Source organism: Mesocricetus auratus, unplaced genomic scaffold, assembly GCF_017639785.1.
Source record: "Mesocricetus auratus isolate SY011 unplaced genomic scaffold, BCM_Maur_2.0 Super-Scaffold_100011, whole genome shotgun sequence".
Classification (NCBI taxonomy): Eukaryota; Metazoa; Chordata; class Mammalia; order Rodentia; family Cricetidae; genus Mesocricetus; species Mesocricetus auratus.
The window spans coordinates 81,122,756-81,143,086 of record NW_024429195.1 but is presented as its reverse complement, the minus strand read 5'-3'; the positions used below and the strand labels follow the sequence as shown (position 1 = coordinate 81,143,086).

The following is a 20,331-nucleotide window of genomic DNA, read 5'->3' as shown; positions in this document are numbered from 1 at the left end:
TTCATAGATCCTAAGGGCCCAGCTCTCATGAATGAATTGTAGCCTGTGAAGAACCCCACAGAGAGGCCACCATCTTTTCCACCACTCAAGGACGCCGCAGAAGGAATTCAGTCAGGAGTCATTGTCAGTGTCTCAGGCTTATTTCCAAGCCTTCAGAACTGCGGAGTTCATTCCTTAAAATCCCCATTAGTCACTATGATACAACAGCCCAAATAGACTAAGCAAGCCCACACATTCCAGGCAGGAGAGACAGAAACATCAGAACTGCCCCTGTCTGCACCAAGCATGGGGCGGGGTGGGGTGGGGGCGTTTGCTCTTCTACAAGAAGGAAACCAGCAGGTAAGGCAGTTAAACACAAGCAGAAATTCCCAGGCCAAAAAAAAAAAAAAAAAAAATGCATCCAAAAAGACACAGATTGGCAATGTGTCCTAATGACTTTGTAACTTAAAACTCCTCAAGCAACAGTGGCGGAAGTGTTATCCCTGGATGGGCAAAATCTTTTTTTCTTGACACATGTTTAGAAGGTCCTGCTACAGGACACTGAAACCCTAGAGGAGCCAGGCAGAGGGACCAAGGGCTCATGAACCTTTATGGATGGCTATTAGCACTTAATCCTTTCAGTTTGTACTTCCCTGGGGTTAACAAGGACATGATCCTTGCTTTGCAAAAAATAAACCTACATACAAAACCACACTTATTTTACAAAATGTTCCAAATACCCACCTGGCTTCCAAATACAGATAAATTAATTTCGACTGCAAAGAGAAATGTATTGTACATCTAGCTACGTTATGTGCCAGTGTAATGTATTAACTGCAAGCAGGATGACCAATGCTTGTAACTTTCCACTTTAAAAACGTTGTCAATCCCTGGTTTCTTCCAGTCCCAAAGAATAAAATATGGCAAATAATGAAGCAATGAGCTAAGGGAGTTTAAAGATCAAACAGAGGGACAGCCCACACAGGTGCCCTGTCCCACCTGCTGATGCAGTACTCTTTGTCTCCAGGGATGCCCAGGTATCGTGGCCTTTCCCCAGTGGCGATGAGAAACCGCTCTGCTGAATAGATTTTTTCTTTTCCTTTGTTATTTGTTGCCTGCAAAGGAAACAATGTCAATTCCAGTAGAGGACTATCCCTTAGAACCTTAGTTAGTAAAGGGCAGGTGCACAAGTCTCCCTCAGTCCTCACAATGACAGTAAGAGACACCAAAGGATGTAAGGGACAGGCCTAAGGAATAATGCTAACCAGAGACAGAGGCAAGCCTCAAATCCAAGCCTAGGACCTTGGCACTCCACCAGCCCAGACGACCCACAGAAGGTACCATGAAGTGACAGCAAAGTAACCCAACTGGACAATCTAGGTCACAGCAGCCTTAACTCTGACACTTATTTGATTTTTTCAAAACATATTGGAGATGATTTTCTCTGCTCACACCAATGAAAAGAGTTATGAAAACGTAGGGGAGGAGTATAGAATGTATCTTTACAGTTACCTTAATCTTGTGAGGACCAATGAATTTCCCATAGGCATTCTCATAGACGACCTTCTTCTCCCGAAGAGCTACTCGGTACCCCCAGTTGAGGGAGCCGATGTGATTCTGCACAGACTCTGTCATCTTCTCCCAGTCATGCGTAACTACACGAGGAGGGAAAACATTCAGTCCTTCCCACCGCCTCATGACTCTCAGGAACGTCCCACCTGGAGCCAGGCACTTTCCACCCAGAAAAACAAGTTCTCCTAGAGGCCTCTCACGTTCAGGATCCCAAGCCGCAACACAAATTCCTTTCTTCTTTATCAAGACATGAATGGATAATTTACGTGGGTTATCAGTGAACTTGGATTACTGACTTGTGGGGAACAGGGTGCCATTAAAGCTAGGGGCTCATCTGCAACAAAGTCGGACTGTAAGCTGGTGTGGGTTACTACACTGCTAACAGCACATGCTTGTGTGGGCATACTGCGGCACTATGGGCCTGTCATCACTATGGTCGATGATATTTTACTGAACAGAGTCCACTTCATTAACATAACATCTCAAGCTGCTTTCACACTGTGACTGCCACAGAAACTGTATGTAAGGCCCCACCCTCACTTCATCTGCAAGTTTGCTAACCCCTTATTCAGAGAACTTGAAACCCCATTGTCCCCAAATCCTCACCTGCAAGAAAGAAAACTTTCCATTCTGTAATTAAATTAGTCCTTTGTGTCAAGACACTAAATACTAGATCTCAAAATTTCAACTGATAAAAATCCATCTTTTTTGACAGGCACATGCCTGCACCAGCACACTTACAAGGGCAGCTGGGCTACCCAGTGCATCCCAGGCCAGCCTGGACTACAGAGTAAGGCTGTCTTTAAAACACGCCTCTAATCTCTGCACTCAGGAAACACAGGCAGACACAGGCAGATCTGTGAGTTTGAGGCTAGCCTGGTCTATACAGTGAGTTCCAGGACAGCCAGGGCTACACAGAGAAACGCTGTCTCAAAAAAACCAAACCAAACCAAACCCCAAACCCAACAAAATCAACCTTTAGTCACTGGCTAATCAGTGTTACTAATGGCTTGGAGAAAACAAGGCACAGATAAAACACACTCGAGAGACAAGAAGACAAGCCCCAGGGAGGCTGTGGTAGGAAGAAACAACAGGAAAAGAGGCTTCTCTCATGAAAAGTTAAGAGTCCACAAGTGCTAGTCAAGCAGCCCGGCCCCCGAGAACATGGTGCAGCCAGACCTCTAACACTGAACTGTCTGCTTCTTCAGTTGGAAACACCACACCGACACGCAACCCACACAGCATACAATGTTAGAACTTTGCGAGACCAGTTCATCTTAGGGGGTGCGGGTCAAGAGAACTAGATACTTGGGGGTGGGGATGCTGAGAGCCTGCCTGTCCGACCCCACTCACTACAAGAGCAGAATCCACTCTCCACCAGGAACGGAGGGACAGTACAGATCTTGCCCTATCTGCCAATTATTTAACTATAACTACCAACGTTTTACCAATCTCTGTTCCTATGTGGGTTGAGTTTGGTTTTGATCTTTTTTTTAAGTACTGCATTTTAAGTAAATCTAGTAGATAATGAACTTGTCACAATGCTAGCAAGTGACAGAGGCAAACTCAGGTAAGCCACTGCTAGTCACATGATGTAGAAGTGCAGCTGTCACTTAATGCCCAAAAGCCAGTAATGTGAACAACTAAGTACTCTCCACAGCCCTGAGAGCCTGTCACAGCACCCATGAGCTCCAAGTTCAAGAAGGGCTTCTGCAATTTTTCCATGTATGGCTCTGGGGCTAAGCCAGGCCACCTTGGGCTACTAGCAGAACGCATCGCAGAACAAGGCTGCAGGTATCTCAATGGTCATTGCAAGGCCACAGCTCAAAGTCCCTTCTTCTCCCCATACCTGTGTCCTCTACTTTCCATCCATAGTTGCGTGAGTCTTTCAAGGCTTGTCCTAACAAAGCCGCCTGGTGCATCAGCTTTTTAGGTATGCACCCCACGTTCACACACGTTCCTCCCAGACCTGCAACAAAGAAGTCACAGTCAGTTCACAGCCCACCCAGGGCCTTCAAAGAAGCCAAAGATCACTAAGATGTAATGAGACACTATTATTATTATTGCTTAATGTGGCCAACACTGTTAAAGTTTGTTCCCAAGCCTCATGCATGTCCATGATTATATAGCCTTTGGACAGAGCACACAACCATCCTAAATGCTATACTTGCTACTAAAGCTACACAGAGAAATAACGAGGCATGGTTAGATGGAGGTCTGAAAATATGTATAAAATTTGGTGTCTGTGAATTTTTGAGGTGGCAGCCCATAGTTTTCACTGATTCTCCAAAGAACTCCTATGGTAAAGCTCCCCTCTTCCAAAATAGTCACCTCTAAGCTGAGACAACATTGTGATCACTCATCCCTATCACAACAGCATGCAGGCAGGGAGGGCTATGCTATGGAGCTCACAGTCCAAAGGCATATCCTCTGGGCAGAGTACCACCCAGGATCACCACGGAATCCAGACTCCACACTCAGGGAATGGATCCAGGACCCGTGGAGCGTTGACCACTAATTATTTACTGAATGGATGAGCTGATCGTCTACAGCACCACTGCATCTGGCTGCACTGCTGCCGCTTGCTACTGCTAATGCAAGGAGCCAGGCAATCCTTAGAAAGGCACATGTCATTCCTCTGGCCTCAGACTCCTCAAAGAAGCCACTGACTGCCTTCATTGGCCCAAGGTCGTCTACTTGGCCTGTACTGTACAGCTGGACCTGCCTTTCTTTCCACTTCTTATGATACCCAGCTCAACTACCCAGCTATACCCACTAAGACTCTTAAGTGCCTGGGGACCTGTCCATCTGTTCTGTGAGAATGCTAGCAAACACTGCCGAGCTCTGCTGCAGTTCTGAGCACGTCAACCCCATTTCTTCTGCAGTGCTTCCAGAAAGCCTGCCTTACAACTCCCATAGCTAAGCTCTCCTCTACCCAGGGCCCCCTTTCAGCACCACTCACCACCAACAGTAAATGGCTCACTTTTGTTCCACTGATGTAGACGGAAGTTCCATAGGGGCAGGAACCTCTTCTACAGCAAGGTCACTACTACAGCCCCATGCTCCTGCTTCACAAGTAACCCATACACAGTCAATGAATGAGCAGCCAGTATGCAATTCACCAAGAACCAGTGGCTACAGCTGCCTGATTTAGGTATCTGAATGCAGGAGGATTTAGGGGAGGAAGCTTACAAAGCTTCAAACTCCACGTGTAACAGATCATGAAATGTCTGCCATCTTAGCCAGCCTGTGGTCATGGTTTCTGGTGAAGCTAAATCTACAGCATTTAACTGAATCCCCTTTAACTTGGCTCTTGTGGAAGGGTTGGGTTTTAGGAGCTATCGGCATCACTGCCAGGGGAAAGGATTACTTCCAGCAAACCACATGGACAGCATCTCAGAAGCTCACCCCATCTAGTTCCAAGAGGAGTTGGTGTGACAAAATCCAAGACCATCACCTTCTTGTCAAATTTGGCGGCCTCCTGGGAAACAAAAAAATATTACAATGAGTTAAAAGAATGGAAATAGGGGTGAGCAACCACGCTGTTTTTATTATGCTCTGAACCACAACGAATCACAGATCAATGTGTGGGAATCTTACACTGCTGATTAGTCCAGCTGCAGGACAAGTTAAGACAGTTCCAAGGTTTACACCGATTACAGCTGGAAAATTGTTAGAAACCGCTAGCAGGTCTTAGATGATTCCTCTCAAATGTTAACAGATACAGCACAAATCTGAGAAACTGTTTTTCTATTGCCAAGCGAGTGCTTAACACCTGGTAAAGCCGGTTAACTGACAGACCAAGGTGCTTGCCTCACCCTATGCCCTGAAAGCAGCATCTAAAAACCAAGTTTCACCTAGTTCTATCTAAGCCAGAGTACTTTTTCTGGAACTGTCTTATAGAGACTATTTTTTTCTCCCAGAGTAAGCATGGTATACTAGCCACTGGACCTGCAGCAGTTAGTGGAGAGCAAGGACTGAGGCAGTGTGTCCTTCAAACATGCCACCATCACAGAACCAATACCAGGTGCTCTGCTGAGTCACCATGCACCCCTGCTCCTGATGCTCGAGGCTCCCGGGACTACCAGATGCCCCTGCTCCTGATGCGGGAGGCTCCCGGGACTATGGTACTGACTGACCATAGGAAGCTCCTTAGGAATGCAACCACCTTTTCCTTTGAGAGATCGAGCTGGATAATGACTGGCCCGAGGGCCATCACACAGGCATGTCCTGTACCTGCAGTCCCTTTTCCCAGTCAGGTCCTGGACTGACTAGCTATTCCCAAATCACCTCTATACACCAGAGGCAAGTCACTTTTAATTACATTTACGAACTCTAACTGTTCATTGAAGAAGATTAATTACAGAGAAACCACCAAAGTGAAAAAAAAATTTAAAACAAACAAACCCCAAACAATGTCTGCAACTTCAAACCATTTCCATACACCTTTGCTATCCTTGGGGGGGGGGGGGATCAAACAAATTTAGAATGAAACAAAGTGTGCCTAAATTGCTGAGCTCAAACTTTTACATGGAGAGTCAACATTTCATGGAAGTGTTGCTGAGTGGTCCCTTTATGTATCTTGACCACGTTAATGGAAAAACCAAAAGCCAATACGGGGCAAACCCAGAGAAGTGGGGAACCGCCAAGCCGGGAGCACTGTGCCTACCCACCGCCCAGACGCCACGACACGGGGGGCCTTGCCTTAGCTGCCGCCAATCCTCCTGAGCCTCCTCCAATGATGATGAGGTCGAAGTCATAAGACTTGGGGGAATTTTCGGGGCCATTCATTGTGGGCAGCTTCTCAAGTTGGCCTTGTTGATATGACTTCAGGAAAACAACATAAATGAGAAGAATTTACTGAAAAACAGCAATGTCCAAAAACGCTTTGGCAATCTTTCTTTAAAGAAAACAAAGGTTATTTTCAAAGAAAATATCGACTCTCACTGATGCTACATATGGACACATTCAGCCTTCGTGAAGGGACCAGTGCCTCCTTTCGTGGAGGCAAGGATGGCCAAGTATTGCATCCCAGTGCCCTTCCCTCTGTCTGCTCCCTACTCTGGTGTGTTCCCCCAATCCCACACACTGACGGCCCATCCAAACAGACTAACCCTCAACAGAGGCGGAACAACACTCTTCTCTCCAGAGTTTAGTGCTTTACACACATGTGTTAATGGGTTTATTAGTGGGTTTCACTGTCATATTTTCACACTGACTGCCCAGGATTTTCTTTTCCTTACCTGGTTTTATTCATGTGTTTGTTTGTTTGTGGGGAGGAAGCCTGTCACAGCATGGTTGTGTCAGTCAGAGGAGAATCTTTGGGGTCGGTTTGTCTGTCGGGTTGGTGACAAGGCACCTTTACCTGCTGAGCCCTCTCCTCAGCCCTTCCTAGAGTTTTAAAACTACCTTATAAATTAGGTTTCCCTCACCTTGGGGCAAACACAACACAGGAACAAAAGACTTCTACTGAATTTCTCCCAATTGCAGTGTGAGACTACTGGATATAACTGTCCAGCATGTTTTTAATAGTGCCAGCGATGTAATTCAGTCATCACCTTTACTTTCTAGTGAAAACGGCATCAATGGGTAAAGGTCTTAGGCTAAGAAGGGAGTCTGGAGACTAACGACCACAACTGCGAAGTTGGCCAAGATTTAAGACTTTATTACACTTGTGGCTGAGATGCAAAAATTTAAAATCTCAGAAAAATCACTAAGCAGTACTGATTGATGTGTCAGTTCAAAGCCTCTGCCTCTACAAGGTATTTTATAGGTTTGGGATTTTGTTTATGTAGTTCCGGGTCTTCGGGAACTCGCTATATAGACCTGCCTCCCAAGTGCTGGGATTCGAGGCGTGCGCAGCCACACGTAGCTTCAAGCCTACAATCTTATGCATGCCTTCTACAAGCCAGCCCTCGTAAGACATTTTCAACAGCAGGGAAGGTAGGACTCTATTACAACGCTCACAGCTTTACCCTGCACATGCCCAGAGTTCTGTGTGGGTTTGGTTTCAGTATCTGCATGCACCAGACTTTAAAAACAGGTATTAAAGAAAAACTTTTAAATATCTTTTTCTTCCCAGTGTGTGTGTGTGTGTGTGTGTGTGTGTGTGTGTGTGTGTGTGTGTGTGTGTGTGTGAGACTGGCTACATTCCACATTGTTTTGGAACACTGTTTTAGCAATACATTCACTATTACCTTATAATAAAACCCTGGGCTAATGAGGATAGTGACTGAAAAGTCAGTAAGTACAATAAAAATACTTTTTAATCAAATACCCTTAATAAGTAAAAGCCCCACACTTACCAGCCCAGACTGCGTACTTTTTTCCTGCCTACAATCAGGTGTAGAGGGTGGAGGGCAGAGCTGGGGGTCAGGAGAACAGGGCGTCGGGGATGTGGAGGGGGGTGCCGTGGAGGAACGTGGAGGAGACACGGCCCTGTGAGTGCCTCTCCACAGCACACGGGGCGCACACAGTGGCTGGGGAAATGGACGGAGAAAACCTGGAGACCAGCAACAGTTGGGACAAGTGTGTGCCACCCTGAAGGTCTGCACAAAAGGACTACCTCGAGAGGCTGGGAAGCACAGCCAGCATTCACCAGCTGGCATGACGACCACGGCTCCTTCAATGCAGGGCACTGTGGGGGAGACAAGCTGGTAAGAAGAGCCCTCGGATCAAAGTACGGCCACATAACCACCATGACGCCTCCCTAGGTCACCAAAAGCATGAGGCTCATCTGTTGGTTTCAAAGAGTAAACAAAAGAAACTTCAACAGCTGTTCGGCACCCTGCTGCAGAGTCTGGTTCCCAGGCACCAGCATTCACACATGTATACACACACACACACACCAGCTGCATTTCCAGAGGACCTAGGTTCAATTCCCAGTACCAACATGGCAACTCACACCTGTCTCTTAACTCCACAAGCACCAGGCACACAAGTGATACACAGACATCCATGCAAACAAACACCACACACATAAAATAAAAAACAACTTGTGGCACAACAAAAGGCAGTCACAAAAAGAAATCCTCTCCCGGAACCACTGTTCAGGGTGAAACACAAGAACGCAGACAAGAGAAGACAGCACCAAGTGACGATGGTGCTGATACTGAGGTTAGCTCTAGAAGAGTGCATCACATACTGAGGTCAGCTCTAGAAGAGTGCATCACATACTGAGGTTAGCTCTAGAAGAGTGCATCACATACTGAGGTCAGCTCTAGAAGAGTGCATCATATACTGAGGTCAGCTCTAGAAGAGTGCATCATATACTGAGGTTAGCTCTAGAAGAGTGCATCATATGCTGAGGTCAGCTCTAGAAGAGTGCATCACATACTGAGGTCAGCTCTAAGAGTGCATCACATCCTGAGGTTAGCTCTAGAAGAGTGCATCACATCCTGAGGTTAGCTCTAGAAGAGTGCATCATTATAAAGTACAGGGGATGAGAAAACTAAGATGTACAGACCAGCGTTCCAATTGTCACTCAATGGATGAATGAATGTCCCCCTCAAAGGGGGACATGAAGTCCAATATGAAGATACTTCTTTCTGGGAATGGAAGTGTGTTTCCAAGTAGCAGTGGCTACCCCACATCCCCCACACAGACCCACAGTGTTCTGAAAGGGATAGCAATGAATGTGATCTCAACTCACTCTCAAGAGACCAATGTCAGTAAGCAGAGACAGATCTACCCTAAAGTAAACTGTTTGAAGAAACTGGGAGCCAAAGACCTCCCGTGAATAACTTTGAAGTTGTTATGAGTATGTCTGTCTCTAATGCACTCACATAAAAGAATCATAGTTATGAGCTGATGACGTAACTAGATTAAGCATTTGTTCTTTGAAAAAAAAGGCTATCTTAGAAATCTTGAACTTCAGTGACCTCAATGAACAACAAAGTGATCACATTAGAAATTCCATAATAAAAAATTTGACTTAAAAAGAGACAATTCGCCGGGCGGTGGTGGCGCACGCCTTTAATCCCAGCACTCGGGAGGCAGAGGCAGGCGGATCTCTGTGAGTTCGAGGCCAGGCTGGACCGACAGCCTCCAAAACAATACAGAGAAACCCTGTCTCGAAAAACAAAAACAAAAACAAAAACAAAAAAAAAAGGCAATTCATTTTAACTGCAGGTTCTTAGGGCAGACAGGTATACAACAGAAAAATTAAAATGTCTTGCCCTTGGAGCCGACCTTTTGCAACACACCTAAGCAAAACAAGCAAGAACAGGTGCATCCTAAGAGGCTACACACGATCTCTTCCAAAAGTGTATATGGTGGCCTGAAAGAAAATGGCTCTGGTGGACTCACTGGGCGTGGCCCTGTTGGAGGAAGTGTGTCACTGAGGGTGGGCTCTGAGGTTCCAGAGGCCCAGTGTGGCATTCTCTCCCAGGCGCCTCTCCAGCACCATGTCTGTCTGTTGCCCCGTGCTTCCCGCCATGACGACAATGGACGAACCTCTGAAACTGCAAGCCAGCCTAATTAAACCTTTTCCTTCCTAAGAGCTGCCATGGTCATGGTGTCTCTTCACAGCAACAGAAACGCTAACTAAGACAGTTTATAAAATGTTCTTTACCAAAATTCTGTATCTAAGGGATTTTCACTCGGTTTAAATCAAATTGTATCAACCAGCTTTTAACAAAAACAAGAAAAGAAGTGTGCCAAAGGAGCCTGAATCTGGAGGTTTGATTAGGAAGATTCGAGCAAGTGAAGCACTCAGCTGGTCCTAGAGCTAAACACTACACTTTCATTTTGCCTTATGAAAACTGAACTGCCGTCATTCGGCTCCTGCTAAATGGTGCCCATTCAAAATGTGATGGAGCACAACAGAACCAAGACAGGACAGAACCAGACTTGTCAATGCCCGGATTTCAGTCTGGCCAAACCCATTATGGTTGGACACCAGCCTCCAAGACTGCTATGGTAGTGTTGTCTAAAGCTATTGGGTGTTTGGCAATTTGTTACAGCAACAGAAGGAAATTTGCACACCAGGACACTGAAAGCACACTCTAGATGGACAGTGCTCTAGCATTCTCCTCCTGCAAGCCCAGCAACCTGGCAGAGTGGGCACTTTGCAGTCGTTGAGTCAGTTAGCAATGTGCGCATTACAATCAGCTGGCAATCGATTCCCAGAACGAAGGTAAGGACGTTAAAAAGTATGAGATTCCAAGTGAATGAACCACTCCAGATGTCAACCCAGAAGTAGGTGGCACCGGGCAGTGTGCTGGGTGTCCACAATGAGACACATACTGCACCAGATATGCTTTGTGCACATTAAATCCCATCAAACCCAAGCCAGATGTCACTTCTGTTTCAGATATGACAGGCTATGGCATTGAACTTTCCCAAGCTGATGAGATCGATCAACAGATAAAGTCACCTGTCACCAAACTGTACTTAAGTTTAATCCCTGGGACTCACACAGAGTCCAATTCCCAGAAGTTATCCCCTGACCTCCAAATGACCATGAACAGAAAATAAATTAACGAATTAATTAAAATGTTTTTTAAAACAATATGGGAGAAACTTGCCCAGTGACACAATCAGTAAAAGTGCTCGCTGTACAAACTCATGATGAGTGGCGTTCAATCCCCAGATCATACAGTAAATAAAAACACCAACTTTCAAAGGTTGCCTTTTGCGGTGGAGCACGCCTTTAATCCCGGCACCTGGGAGGCAGAAGCAGGCGGAGCTCTGTGAATCTAAGGCCAGCCCGAATTTACAGGATGAGAGCTTGTGAGCTCGTCCTTCACTTCCACACATACAAGCATTACAAACATGTGCACACACACGCATGCACACATCACTCAAACATCTTTATTTAATCTCTTGCTTTTCCCAATACATCATAACCACTAACTATATTTAATCACGTGCATTTTTCTAATTATCCTGTAATCTTGCTTTAGATCCCACCTAAATGTATGTATGTGTACCACGTGAGCCTGGTGCTATCAGATTTCTGCCTTTAAAACCAAACCCATAAATTTTCTCAGCTTCTTTACTGACTCTTGACAAGCAGAATTGCAATCCAGTTCCTTTCTATAACTGAATTCATCTCCCATTGCTCAATTCTCTTCCCAAGGTCCCTAGTATGAATGAAAACACATCAAAAGCACAAGCAAGAGGCCAGAGTGATCTATACAGGAAAATCACCCCTCCCAACTGATCAGAAAATTAACCTCTCCCCAAGCCTCCACTTTCTATTTGTGTTTTAAAGCCCTCTCTACACGTCAGAACACAACCAGGCAAAGGCATTCAACAATGCAGTCTCTTGAGTAAGGACCTGAGTCAGATCTTCTAACCCAGCGGCATCTCCTCTGCCCAAAGCAGACCTCTTGAAACCCTCGGGCTCTGGCTAAGAGATGCCAGGATGAGGACCAATCAGCAGGACCAAATAATGCTGCCCTTCACCTTGAAATGCTGCCTTTCACGTGCCAAAGGGGAAACAGCTACCAGAGAAAGTGGTCTGATTTAATTAGAAAGGCCCTTTCTTCAGAGTTGTCTGTTTATTACTGATGTAATACTTTCTCCACACAAAGATCTCTCCTCTCAATCTTGGTATCATTTAGACTTTAGATTTCCCTCCTCTGTACTACCTTAGATTTAGTACTAACTATATTTAATCACGTGGATCGCTGTGAATTTGAGACCAGCCTGGTCTACAAGAACTAGTTCCTGGACAGGCTCCAAAGCCACAGAGAAAACCTGCCTTGAAAAACCAAAAATAAATAAGTAAAAATTATTTTAATAACCCCAATTTTCTTTATTGACCACCAAATAGCACACACCACTGAGAACAGAAGTTAAAGCAGCACTCGTGCTTAAGAAATCACTCAACCACGCTAAGAAATCCCTAGCTGTCCTGTAATTCACTCTTAAAACTGCAAAGCACCGAAGAAAGAAAAAAACACTTAGGATACAAACATCTTAAGCAGGAGTTCCCAACTTGCAATACTTCAGAGCACTGCTTTGCTTTGAGGAGAAGCAAGACTATGGTCAGCACACTCCTCAAACAGCACCCATCTCCATCCAACTTGGGCCCACGAGGAACGGACTGTTGTGTGGCACAAGCCCTAGGCGTGGAGCGCATTCATGAGTCTTGCTCTACCGGCCCAGATACAGAACAAACCCTAGAGTTTGTTTTTTATATTTATGTGTATGAGTGCATCGCGAGCACTGTATCCACTGCGTGACAGAAGAGACCATCAGAGAATTAAGCAAAAACTCAGAGACCAGATCTAAAGGAAAACTGCAAACAAAATGGGGTGATGATTATTATATAAAACACTTAACCAATTTGGAATTTCTTGGTCCCTCGAAGAAATCAATGATCTTCAAAATTAAGCCAGGTTTAGAGAAGAGGGCATAGGTTCCCATTACAGATGGCTATGAGCTATCACGTGGGTGCTGGAAACTGAACTCTTGACCTCTGGAAGAGCAGTCAGTGTTCTTAACCACCGAGCCATCTCTCCAGCCCACCCCCCAACCCCCTTAAAATCTAGGATAATTGGGACAAATACCCTGAGTTGTTACATGATGAACCAGCACCGATTCTGAAGGACATGAGAAATCAGAGACAGTGGCCAGAATGACCAGAGGTAAGGCTTGCTACTGGACATGATAAAAACATCATCTATCTCTGAGAAGACTGGTAAGGTCGCTGCAATTCCTGCCCAGCTTACTGTTCCAGCAGAAAAGTTTTCTATAAATTTGCATGTTCTCTCATGTCACGACTGTCACAATTCCACACATTCATTTGACCTTACCTAGAATGCCTTCTCAAAGGGCACGGAGGTGCACACCTTTAATCCCAGCAAATGGGAGGCAGAGGCAGGCCAGTCAGAGCTACAAAGTGAGACCCTGTCTCAAAACAGAACAAAAAACCCAGAATGTCTTGGTTGCTTAAGTCTAACAGCACATAAACACACACACTTTCTTATTTCTCAAAGAAATCATTTTGAGTATGAGCTCCACTTTTTGAAAGGAAGCCTTAACACTGCCCAGCTACCGCTTCACTTTTTTCTGGTCCGTTTCCCCGCCCTTGGTGAAAAACCCCGCTTTAGGACCCTGGGCTCACCATGACGGGAAGCCATTCCGTAACAAGAAAACCCAGGTTTTGCTTTTAGCAAGTCAGCTAATATCTTCTGAGAAACTCAAGAGCTTACTAAAAGTGTCATGTGGATCACAATAGTCAACGTTAAGATTACAACCTTATCAAGAAAAATACACTGCATAGCAGACAATTTCATTTATTCTTGAAAATAGTTTACTAGAGCGTGCTTCTGTTTTGATTCTATTTTGAGATACGTTAGTACAAGAAGGGAGTCATACACTACAAACAAAAATCTTTAGCATGAGTTTTTGATCATAGCCTCTGAAATTTCAAAAGTGGAGACAATATTTTTCCAGTCCTGTAAGCTCAAAGATATAACTCCCTGTTTCCTGCCATAAGAACAGGGGTCGCTTTCTTCATCCACCTGGTTGACGTTAGTTGGCTCTAATATTGGCAGTCTGTCTTGGTCAAGCCTTATTCTTGCAAAGCCATCCCTAATAATGAAGGAAACATAGAAGATATTCTCCACAGTGCGAGAGAAGGAATTTGGGTCAACCACAAACTCAAAATACGACACTGGGGTATCGGGGTACTTTTGAAAGTAGGTTTGCAGCAACCCCAAGATTCTTTCTACTTCTTTTTCTGTCGTCTCCTGATTAGCATTCATGTCCAGCTTCCTCAACTTTGTAGGCATATCTCCATTTCCTTCCATTTTGCAAGCTCTTTTGTGATGTTCAAGTCGGGGCTTTCGGGCAGAACGTTCTGCCTTAAACGAGCCAAAAACGAAGTGGAATGTTTCAGCTCTCAGCATCCAGGACGTTGCTTCCTTCTGCACCATCCCCCAGAAGGTAAGCGCTATGCTGTCATCACAGTCGCTCAGCTCTTCGCCCTGGTCTTCTACCCAATTCAGGCCCACAAATACCAGCAGCAAGTCACAGAATACAACGTGATTAAAAAAGCTCATATCGGAGTTTAACTGTTTTGCCTTTTCTTTACCCAGATCGGAGGCCAAAACCAGGAACTGGGCGTCGAGGGCTGCCTCTCTGGTTCTGCTCACGCCATCAAACAGCACATTGGCTTCCTCCAGGGCCTCGGTCAGCGAGTCGCTGGCTGTGTTCACGATGTCCTCGCGGTTCTGCTGCACGGTGTAGATGAGCTGCCGGTACTGCCTGCGGATGCTCCGGCACTTCTCTCTGTCCACCGCCAGCTCCAGGAGGTCCGGGTGCATGCCTGAGGTCTCAGGACTCAGATCGTCTGAGCAACAATCCAGGCCCCCCTCCTCCTCCTCCTCCTCCTCCTCCTCCTGCTTCAGAGTCTCTTCCTCCTCCCCCTGCTTCACCAGGTACCGCCAAGCCAGGCTTCCGACCATCTCCTCTCCTTTTTCCTTGCCTCCAGGCAGGGAACCCTCTCCTTTAGACATGTTGGTTGCAGGCAGGTAACAGCTCTCCGAGGGCCAGCAACGGTAACGAAGGCTGATCGCAACTGCACACCGTTGGAGCCGAGGCCTCCTGCCCATGCGCAAGCGGCCCCGCCCCCAGCCCACCCCGTGACCACGCCCCCAGCTCAGGCCCCAGCAACAGCCCCAGGGTCAGGCCTCAGCGCCAACCTTCTTTTTCTGCCATGCTAATTAATGCACCGGTGGGTGAGCGACGCTCATGTTACACAAAAGCATCTTAGAGGCGTCTCCACTCAAGCGTGGAAGAACAGTGGGAAGGGCTCTGGAAAGGCGCTGCTTATCTGGAAGCCTGCCAAAGGCTAAATAAAGGCTTTTATACTCTACTGAGGTGGTTAACCTTGATCCTAGAAAAGGAGCAATCTAAGGAAGCTTTTAAATGCTTGGATACTGGCTGGTTAATCTGCTTTGGAAAACCACACACCAGCTCACTGGAGACCCATGGAGCACTTAGAGTGTCTCGGGTTATCATCAGTACACAGGGATGTAACATGTAAGGAGCACATGCCTGACTCAGCACACACAAAGCCTGACTGGGGAGAGGGCACACCGGTCAGTCCCAGAGTCCAGGGAGGCAACTGTTAGGCCCTTTGTCCTTTGGTTCACCAAAGGGGCTGGGAGACAGCTAGGACGAAGTTCTTTGCAGAAGAGCAAAATAACATCTATAACAATACTAAATTATTCCAAAGTCCTTATTCAAGTGCCATAATTTCTTCATCCAGGAGTAACTCACAAACACTGAGGCTGGGTGTGGTGGCACAAACCTTTAATCTCAGCATTTGGGAGGCAAAGGCAGGCAGCTCTGAGTTCAAGACCGCCGTGGTCTACAGAGTAAGTGTCATGACAGTCAAAACTACACAGGGAAACCCTGTCTTGAAAAATCAAAAAGGCTGAAACACGTCTTTTCTTAAATTAGAAAAAATGTTATTTTGTATGTATATGCGTCACAGTCACACCTGGTGCCTGAGGAGATCAGAAGGGGCAGCAGACTCTGCGCTTCCAAAGGATAGGAAGGGAGAGGAGGAGGGCGAGAAAAGCAGTGTCTGAGAGTCTTCCCAGTTCTCCAGGACATCGGTTTGGTTCCCAGCACCCTCATGAGGTGGCTCACAACCCCAGCCTGAACCCAGCTCCTACACTCTCCCAGCCTCCGCGGGCACGCGTGCCGCCTGCATGGCGAAACTGCTGCCTGACTGAGTTCCAGCACATCCACATTGCGGAGCACAACCCTGCAGCACCCTTACCTTCATGTGTTAAGCATTCTATGTCATGGGGGTTCCATGCCCTCTCCTTCAGGAATTTTTGTATGAGTGTTGGTGTAAGATGAGAATATATACAATGCCAGTCTCTTTAAGCAAAATAATTCTTGGAAAAAAATTCCCCACCACCATGGAACTATATAGCATAACTCTGCCTATTCCCACACCAGAATCCCATTGTCCCCTCCCCCCTCTTGATGACACCAGGAAGACTTGCTAACTGGGCACACCTGGTCCCAGGGAAGAAACACAATCAAGAACAATGGGCCCAGAGCCTGAGACCATTTAGGCTAAGACTGTAGGGAAAGGGTCCAGCCAAAGAGACACACCCTGAGCAGAGCCAAAAACACTTTGGCCCAGCAACCAGAACCAAAGAAATGCTCCCTGGCCCTGAAACCAGTGCCAAAGAAACACACTTTGCCCCTGGAATCAGAACCAGTGAAAGAAATACACCCTGGCCCTAAAATTGGAGCCAGAAGGCTAAAACGGACCAGTGAAAGAAACACACTTTGACCCTGAAACCAGAGCCAAATCTGACCCTAACTTTGTGCAGAAGCTCTAGCCAATCTGAGCTCAGCATTAAACTAAGACCAATTCCCACCCTGGAAAATTCCACCCTCCCCCAAGAAGCCCAATATAAACCCTGTGTCTGTTCAACTTATGGCTGTTTGTGTTACCTGGCTGCCCTCTGCCACTGTGGCAGACGACAGCCACTCTCCTCTCCTCGAGTCCCTCTCACTTTTGTGGAGGAGCAGAGACGACCCTGGGCAGAGCAGAGCCAGCTGGGCTGTAAACACTTTTGCCGGGGAAGCCCTCCCCTGGCAGAGCGGAGTTGTTACACTTGGCTCTCCACTCCCCGGAGCAGAGCTGAACTGTAGCAACTTCATCCCGGAAACCTCCTGTCGAGCAAAACTGCTACACTGGGCAAACATCCCCAGCTGGAAGACCCTGTCCTGCCAGAGCAGAGCCAATACACTGGAGAAGCCTTTCCCTGAGGCAGGGCTGTAAGCCACTAAACTTACTACAACCTGTGGTGGTCCTTGGCTCCCAAACTCCAGGATACCTTTCCATCTGAGCTGTGTAACACTCAGTATTCTGTGACTCCCGAGTGCCAGAATACCTGTCTCATCCGATCTGCCTGAAATGCCTATAAAAACTTCAGTTAATAAGTAAAGAATAGTGTCGCCCTAGATTAGTAGCTTACTGTGTGGCAAGATCTGGTCTGCCCCATGGGGAACAGATTCTGTTAAGAACTTAGACTGGCAAGCCGGGCGTTGGTGGCGCACACCTTTAATCCCAGCACTCGGGAGGCAGAGGCAGGCGGATCTCTGTGAGTTCGAGACCAGCCTGGACTACCAAGCGAGTTCCAGGACAGCCTTCAAAGCCACAGGGAAACCCTGTCTCGAAAAACAAACAAAAAAAAAAGAACTTAGACTGGCTTGATCCCCCTTTGTGAGTAGTGTACACTGAAGGGATCAGAGAGATACGGTATAATGGAAAAAGAACAAAGTGTCAGGACTTCCCTTTGAGAGCATATGAGGGGAACAGGCCTGCAATGAGGAAACTGCTCAGTGTTTGTTGTGGTACATGGTACAAACACCATGTCATGTCCTTTGAAGAAGGAAAAGTCTCTTAGCGGTTTGTTTCTCAGGACTCTGTGTCTGACACCTCCTGACCATGCAGGAGGAAGTATAAGATCACATGACTGGGTTACTGAACCTTGGAGGACAATAGGCATTTAGATTCTTACTAAACTTACTGGGTTTTGTTTCAAGAAAAATGCTGTGATGACGCTGGTGCATTAAGTCTGCTTTCAATAGAGAACATAAATAAGGTTTAGCCTAATCTCAATAAACAGGCAGCCTCACAGACCTCACACCTTCTCTTTGTGTACACACACACACACACACACACATACACTTTTAAAAATAAAGTGTTAAAAAAGACAAAACACTAAAAGTAGGAGAACCAACCCTACTCACTAGTCCGCTGAATTCCATACACAGACCATGGTGCCTTTGCCTACACATACATCATACACTTTTTAAAGTGGCTGCACTTGCAGCTCTCCCAGAGGACTGAGGCTCATAACGCCCTGAAACTCCATCTCAGGGGACCCAACCTCCTCTGGCCTTTGCAGGCACCTCCACATACACTGAATATATTCACAGAAACACAGAGGCACACGCATAATTTAAAATCTAAAAATGCACTGGAAGAAAAGCCTGTGCCCCAATCTTATCTACCCTACTTGGTATTAGACAGGTGGCTAACCCTTCAGCCTAGCTAGCACCGTCCCTCATTTGTAAGAGGATAATTATGAAATTACTCAAGTATAGAATTACGATTACATAATCAATCAGTGTGTTTACCTATTGAGTAGATACTACAATTCCAAAGTATCTCAAAGGCACTCTTACATTCAAAGTAGTACTTTTCTTTTCACTGTTTTAAGGAAAAGGACAATGTTTTAGGCCTAGGATATAGTACAGTTGTAGTTGTCCATATGCACAAAGCCCTGGGTTTGATCTTCAGAACTGGGCATTGGTAGTGACACCTGCAATCCTAGTACTTGGGAGGCAGAGGCAGGAAGATCAAATTCAAAGTCCTAGTCAACTTCATAGCCAGTCTGAGGCCAGCTCAGGATACTCTGACTCTGACTCAAAAAAAGAAAGAAAAAATACTGTCCAAAGTTCCAACTGTCAGGGAGGAATGAGCATTAAGCATATTCAACTGTTAAGAATAGCAATCAGAGCCAGGCAGTGTTGGCCCACACCTTTAATCCCAGCACTCAAGAGGCAGGTGGGTCTCTGTGACTTGGAAGCCAGCCTACTCTACAAGAGCTAGTTCCAGGACAGCTGGGGCTACACAGAGAAACCCTGTCTCCGTAAGGAAAAAAAAATCCACTAAGGTAAGATGTTAAGAGCACTGGCTGATCTTCCAGAGGTCCTGAGTTCAAATCCCAAAACCACATAGTGGCTCACAAGCATCTATAATGAGATCTGGTGCCCTCTTCTGGACTGCAGACATACATACAGGCAGAACACTGTACACACAGTAAAATCTTGAAAAAGAAAAAAAGAACCCTGAAGAGTAAACCCCTCCAGCTATTTCAAGGCAGGTCCACAGAGGTAGGGTTTGCACATAAAGGTATTGTTCTCGTGAACAACTCCTTGGATTTCACTTGAAGTCTTTATAAGTACCCCAGAGGGACTTTTAAGTAACTGCTCTTTCAAATAAAATGTATTATATTATTTTACAGTGTTGGAGAACAAGCGCAGGCCTGACATCTATTAATCGCACATGCTACCAATGGGCTGTACACACCCAGGCACAAGGCAGCGTATTCATGAAGCAAACGATAAAATGAAAGTCAAGTCACACCAACTACCTTGCACCTAGACAGTGTTTTAGAATACACAAAACCTCCACCCTTCCTCTGTGGTGACAACACATACTTCAGGATACTTCACTGCCAACCCACAGACTTCAGAGCCAAGAACAGCATCATTTAGACCAACACAAGACCTGAAGCGCTGGCCGTGTGACTTTGTGAGGAGGTAGAATTGAAGCAGGCCTGGGTTCAAATAAAAATGCCTGCTTTGGAGGCTCAGCGGTTAAGAGCACTTGCTGCTCTTCCGGAGGACCCTTGGTTCCTAGAGCCCACATAGAGGACACGCAACATGTGTGACTCTGGCTCTCCAGGGCCCTGTACTCACGTGCACATATCCACAAACAGCACATGTTTCAAAAAATGCTTAATTTCCACTCACTGCTCTGTGGGAGCACTGATTTCCACATTTGCAGTCAGCCTACTGGGTAGTCTACTCTCTCTTAAAACATTGGTGTTGGCCTTTTTTTCTTTTTTAATTATAGAAAAACGTTTGTTAGCAGAACATGTTTTGGTATGCCGTGGAGTGGACCCAGGGCCTCCTATGTGCCAGGCACTCCCCTTACACTGAGCTGCACTGTAAGCCTTAGCCAATTTTTTGGTTAGTTTTTCAAGACAGGGTTTTCTC

The 20,331-nt window shown here is 46.2% G+C and overlaps 2 protein-coding genes across 4 annotated transcripts in view; both read right to left on the bottom strand.

Moving 5' to 3' along the window:
• Positions 1-20,331, bottom strand: part of Txnrd1 (thioredoxin reductase 1) — a 41,478-nt gene that overhangs the window by 15,294 nt on the left and 5,853 nt on the right. For 2 of the 3 annotated variants that reach the window (XM_013123363.3, XM_021235100.2), the window contains exons 2-6: positions 6,256-6,378; positions 4,960-5,032; positions 3,401-3,520; positions 1,492-1,634; positions 979-1,094 (exon numbers count right to left, since the gene is read on the bottom strand). In XM_013123363.3, the coding sequence (XP_012978817.1) occupies positions 979-1,094; positions 1,492-1,634; positions 3,401-3,520; positions 4,960-5,032; positions 6,256-6,342 (539 nt within the window). In that variant the 5' untranslated portion in view covers positions 6,343-6,378. Of the gene's footprint in view, positions 1-978; positions 1,095-1,491; positions 1,635-3,400; positions 3,521-4,959; positions 5,033-6,255; positions 6,379-7,856; positions 8,175-20,331 lie in introns of those variants that run through there. The other variant, XM_040755162.1, reaches the window with a different exon arrangement.
• Eid3 (EP300 interacting inhibitor of differentiation 3) lies at positions 13,784-15,134 on the bottom strand. Its single transcript, XM_005083810.4, has one exon. It carries the CDS (start codon positions 15,117-15,119, stop codon positions 13,899-13,901), a length of 1,221 nt encoding a protein of 406 aa, XP_005083867.2. The 5' UTR covers positions 15,120-15,134; the 3' UTR covers positions 13,784-13,898.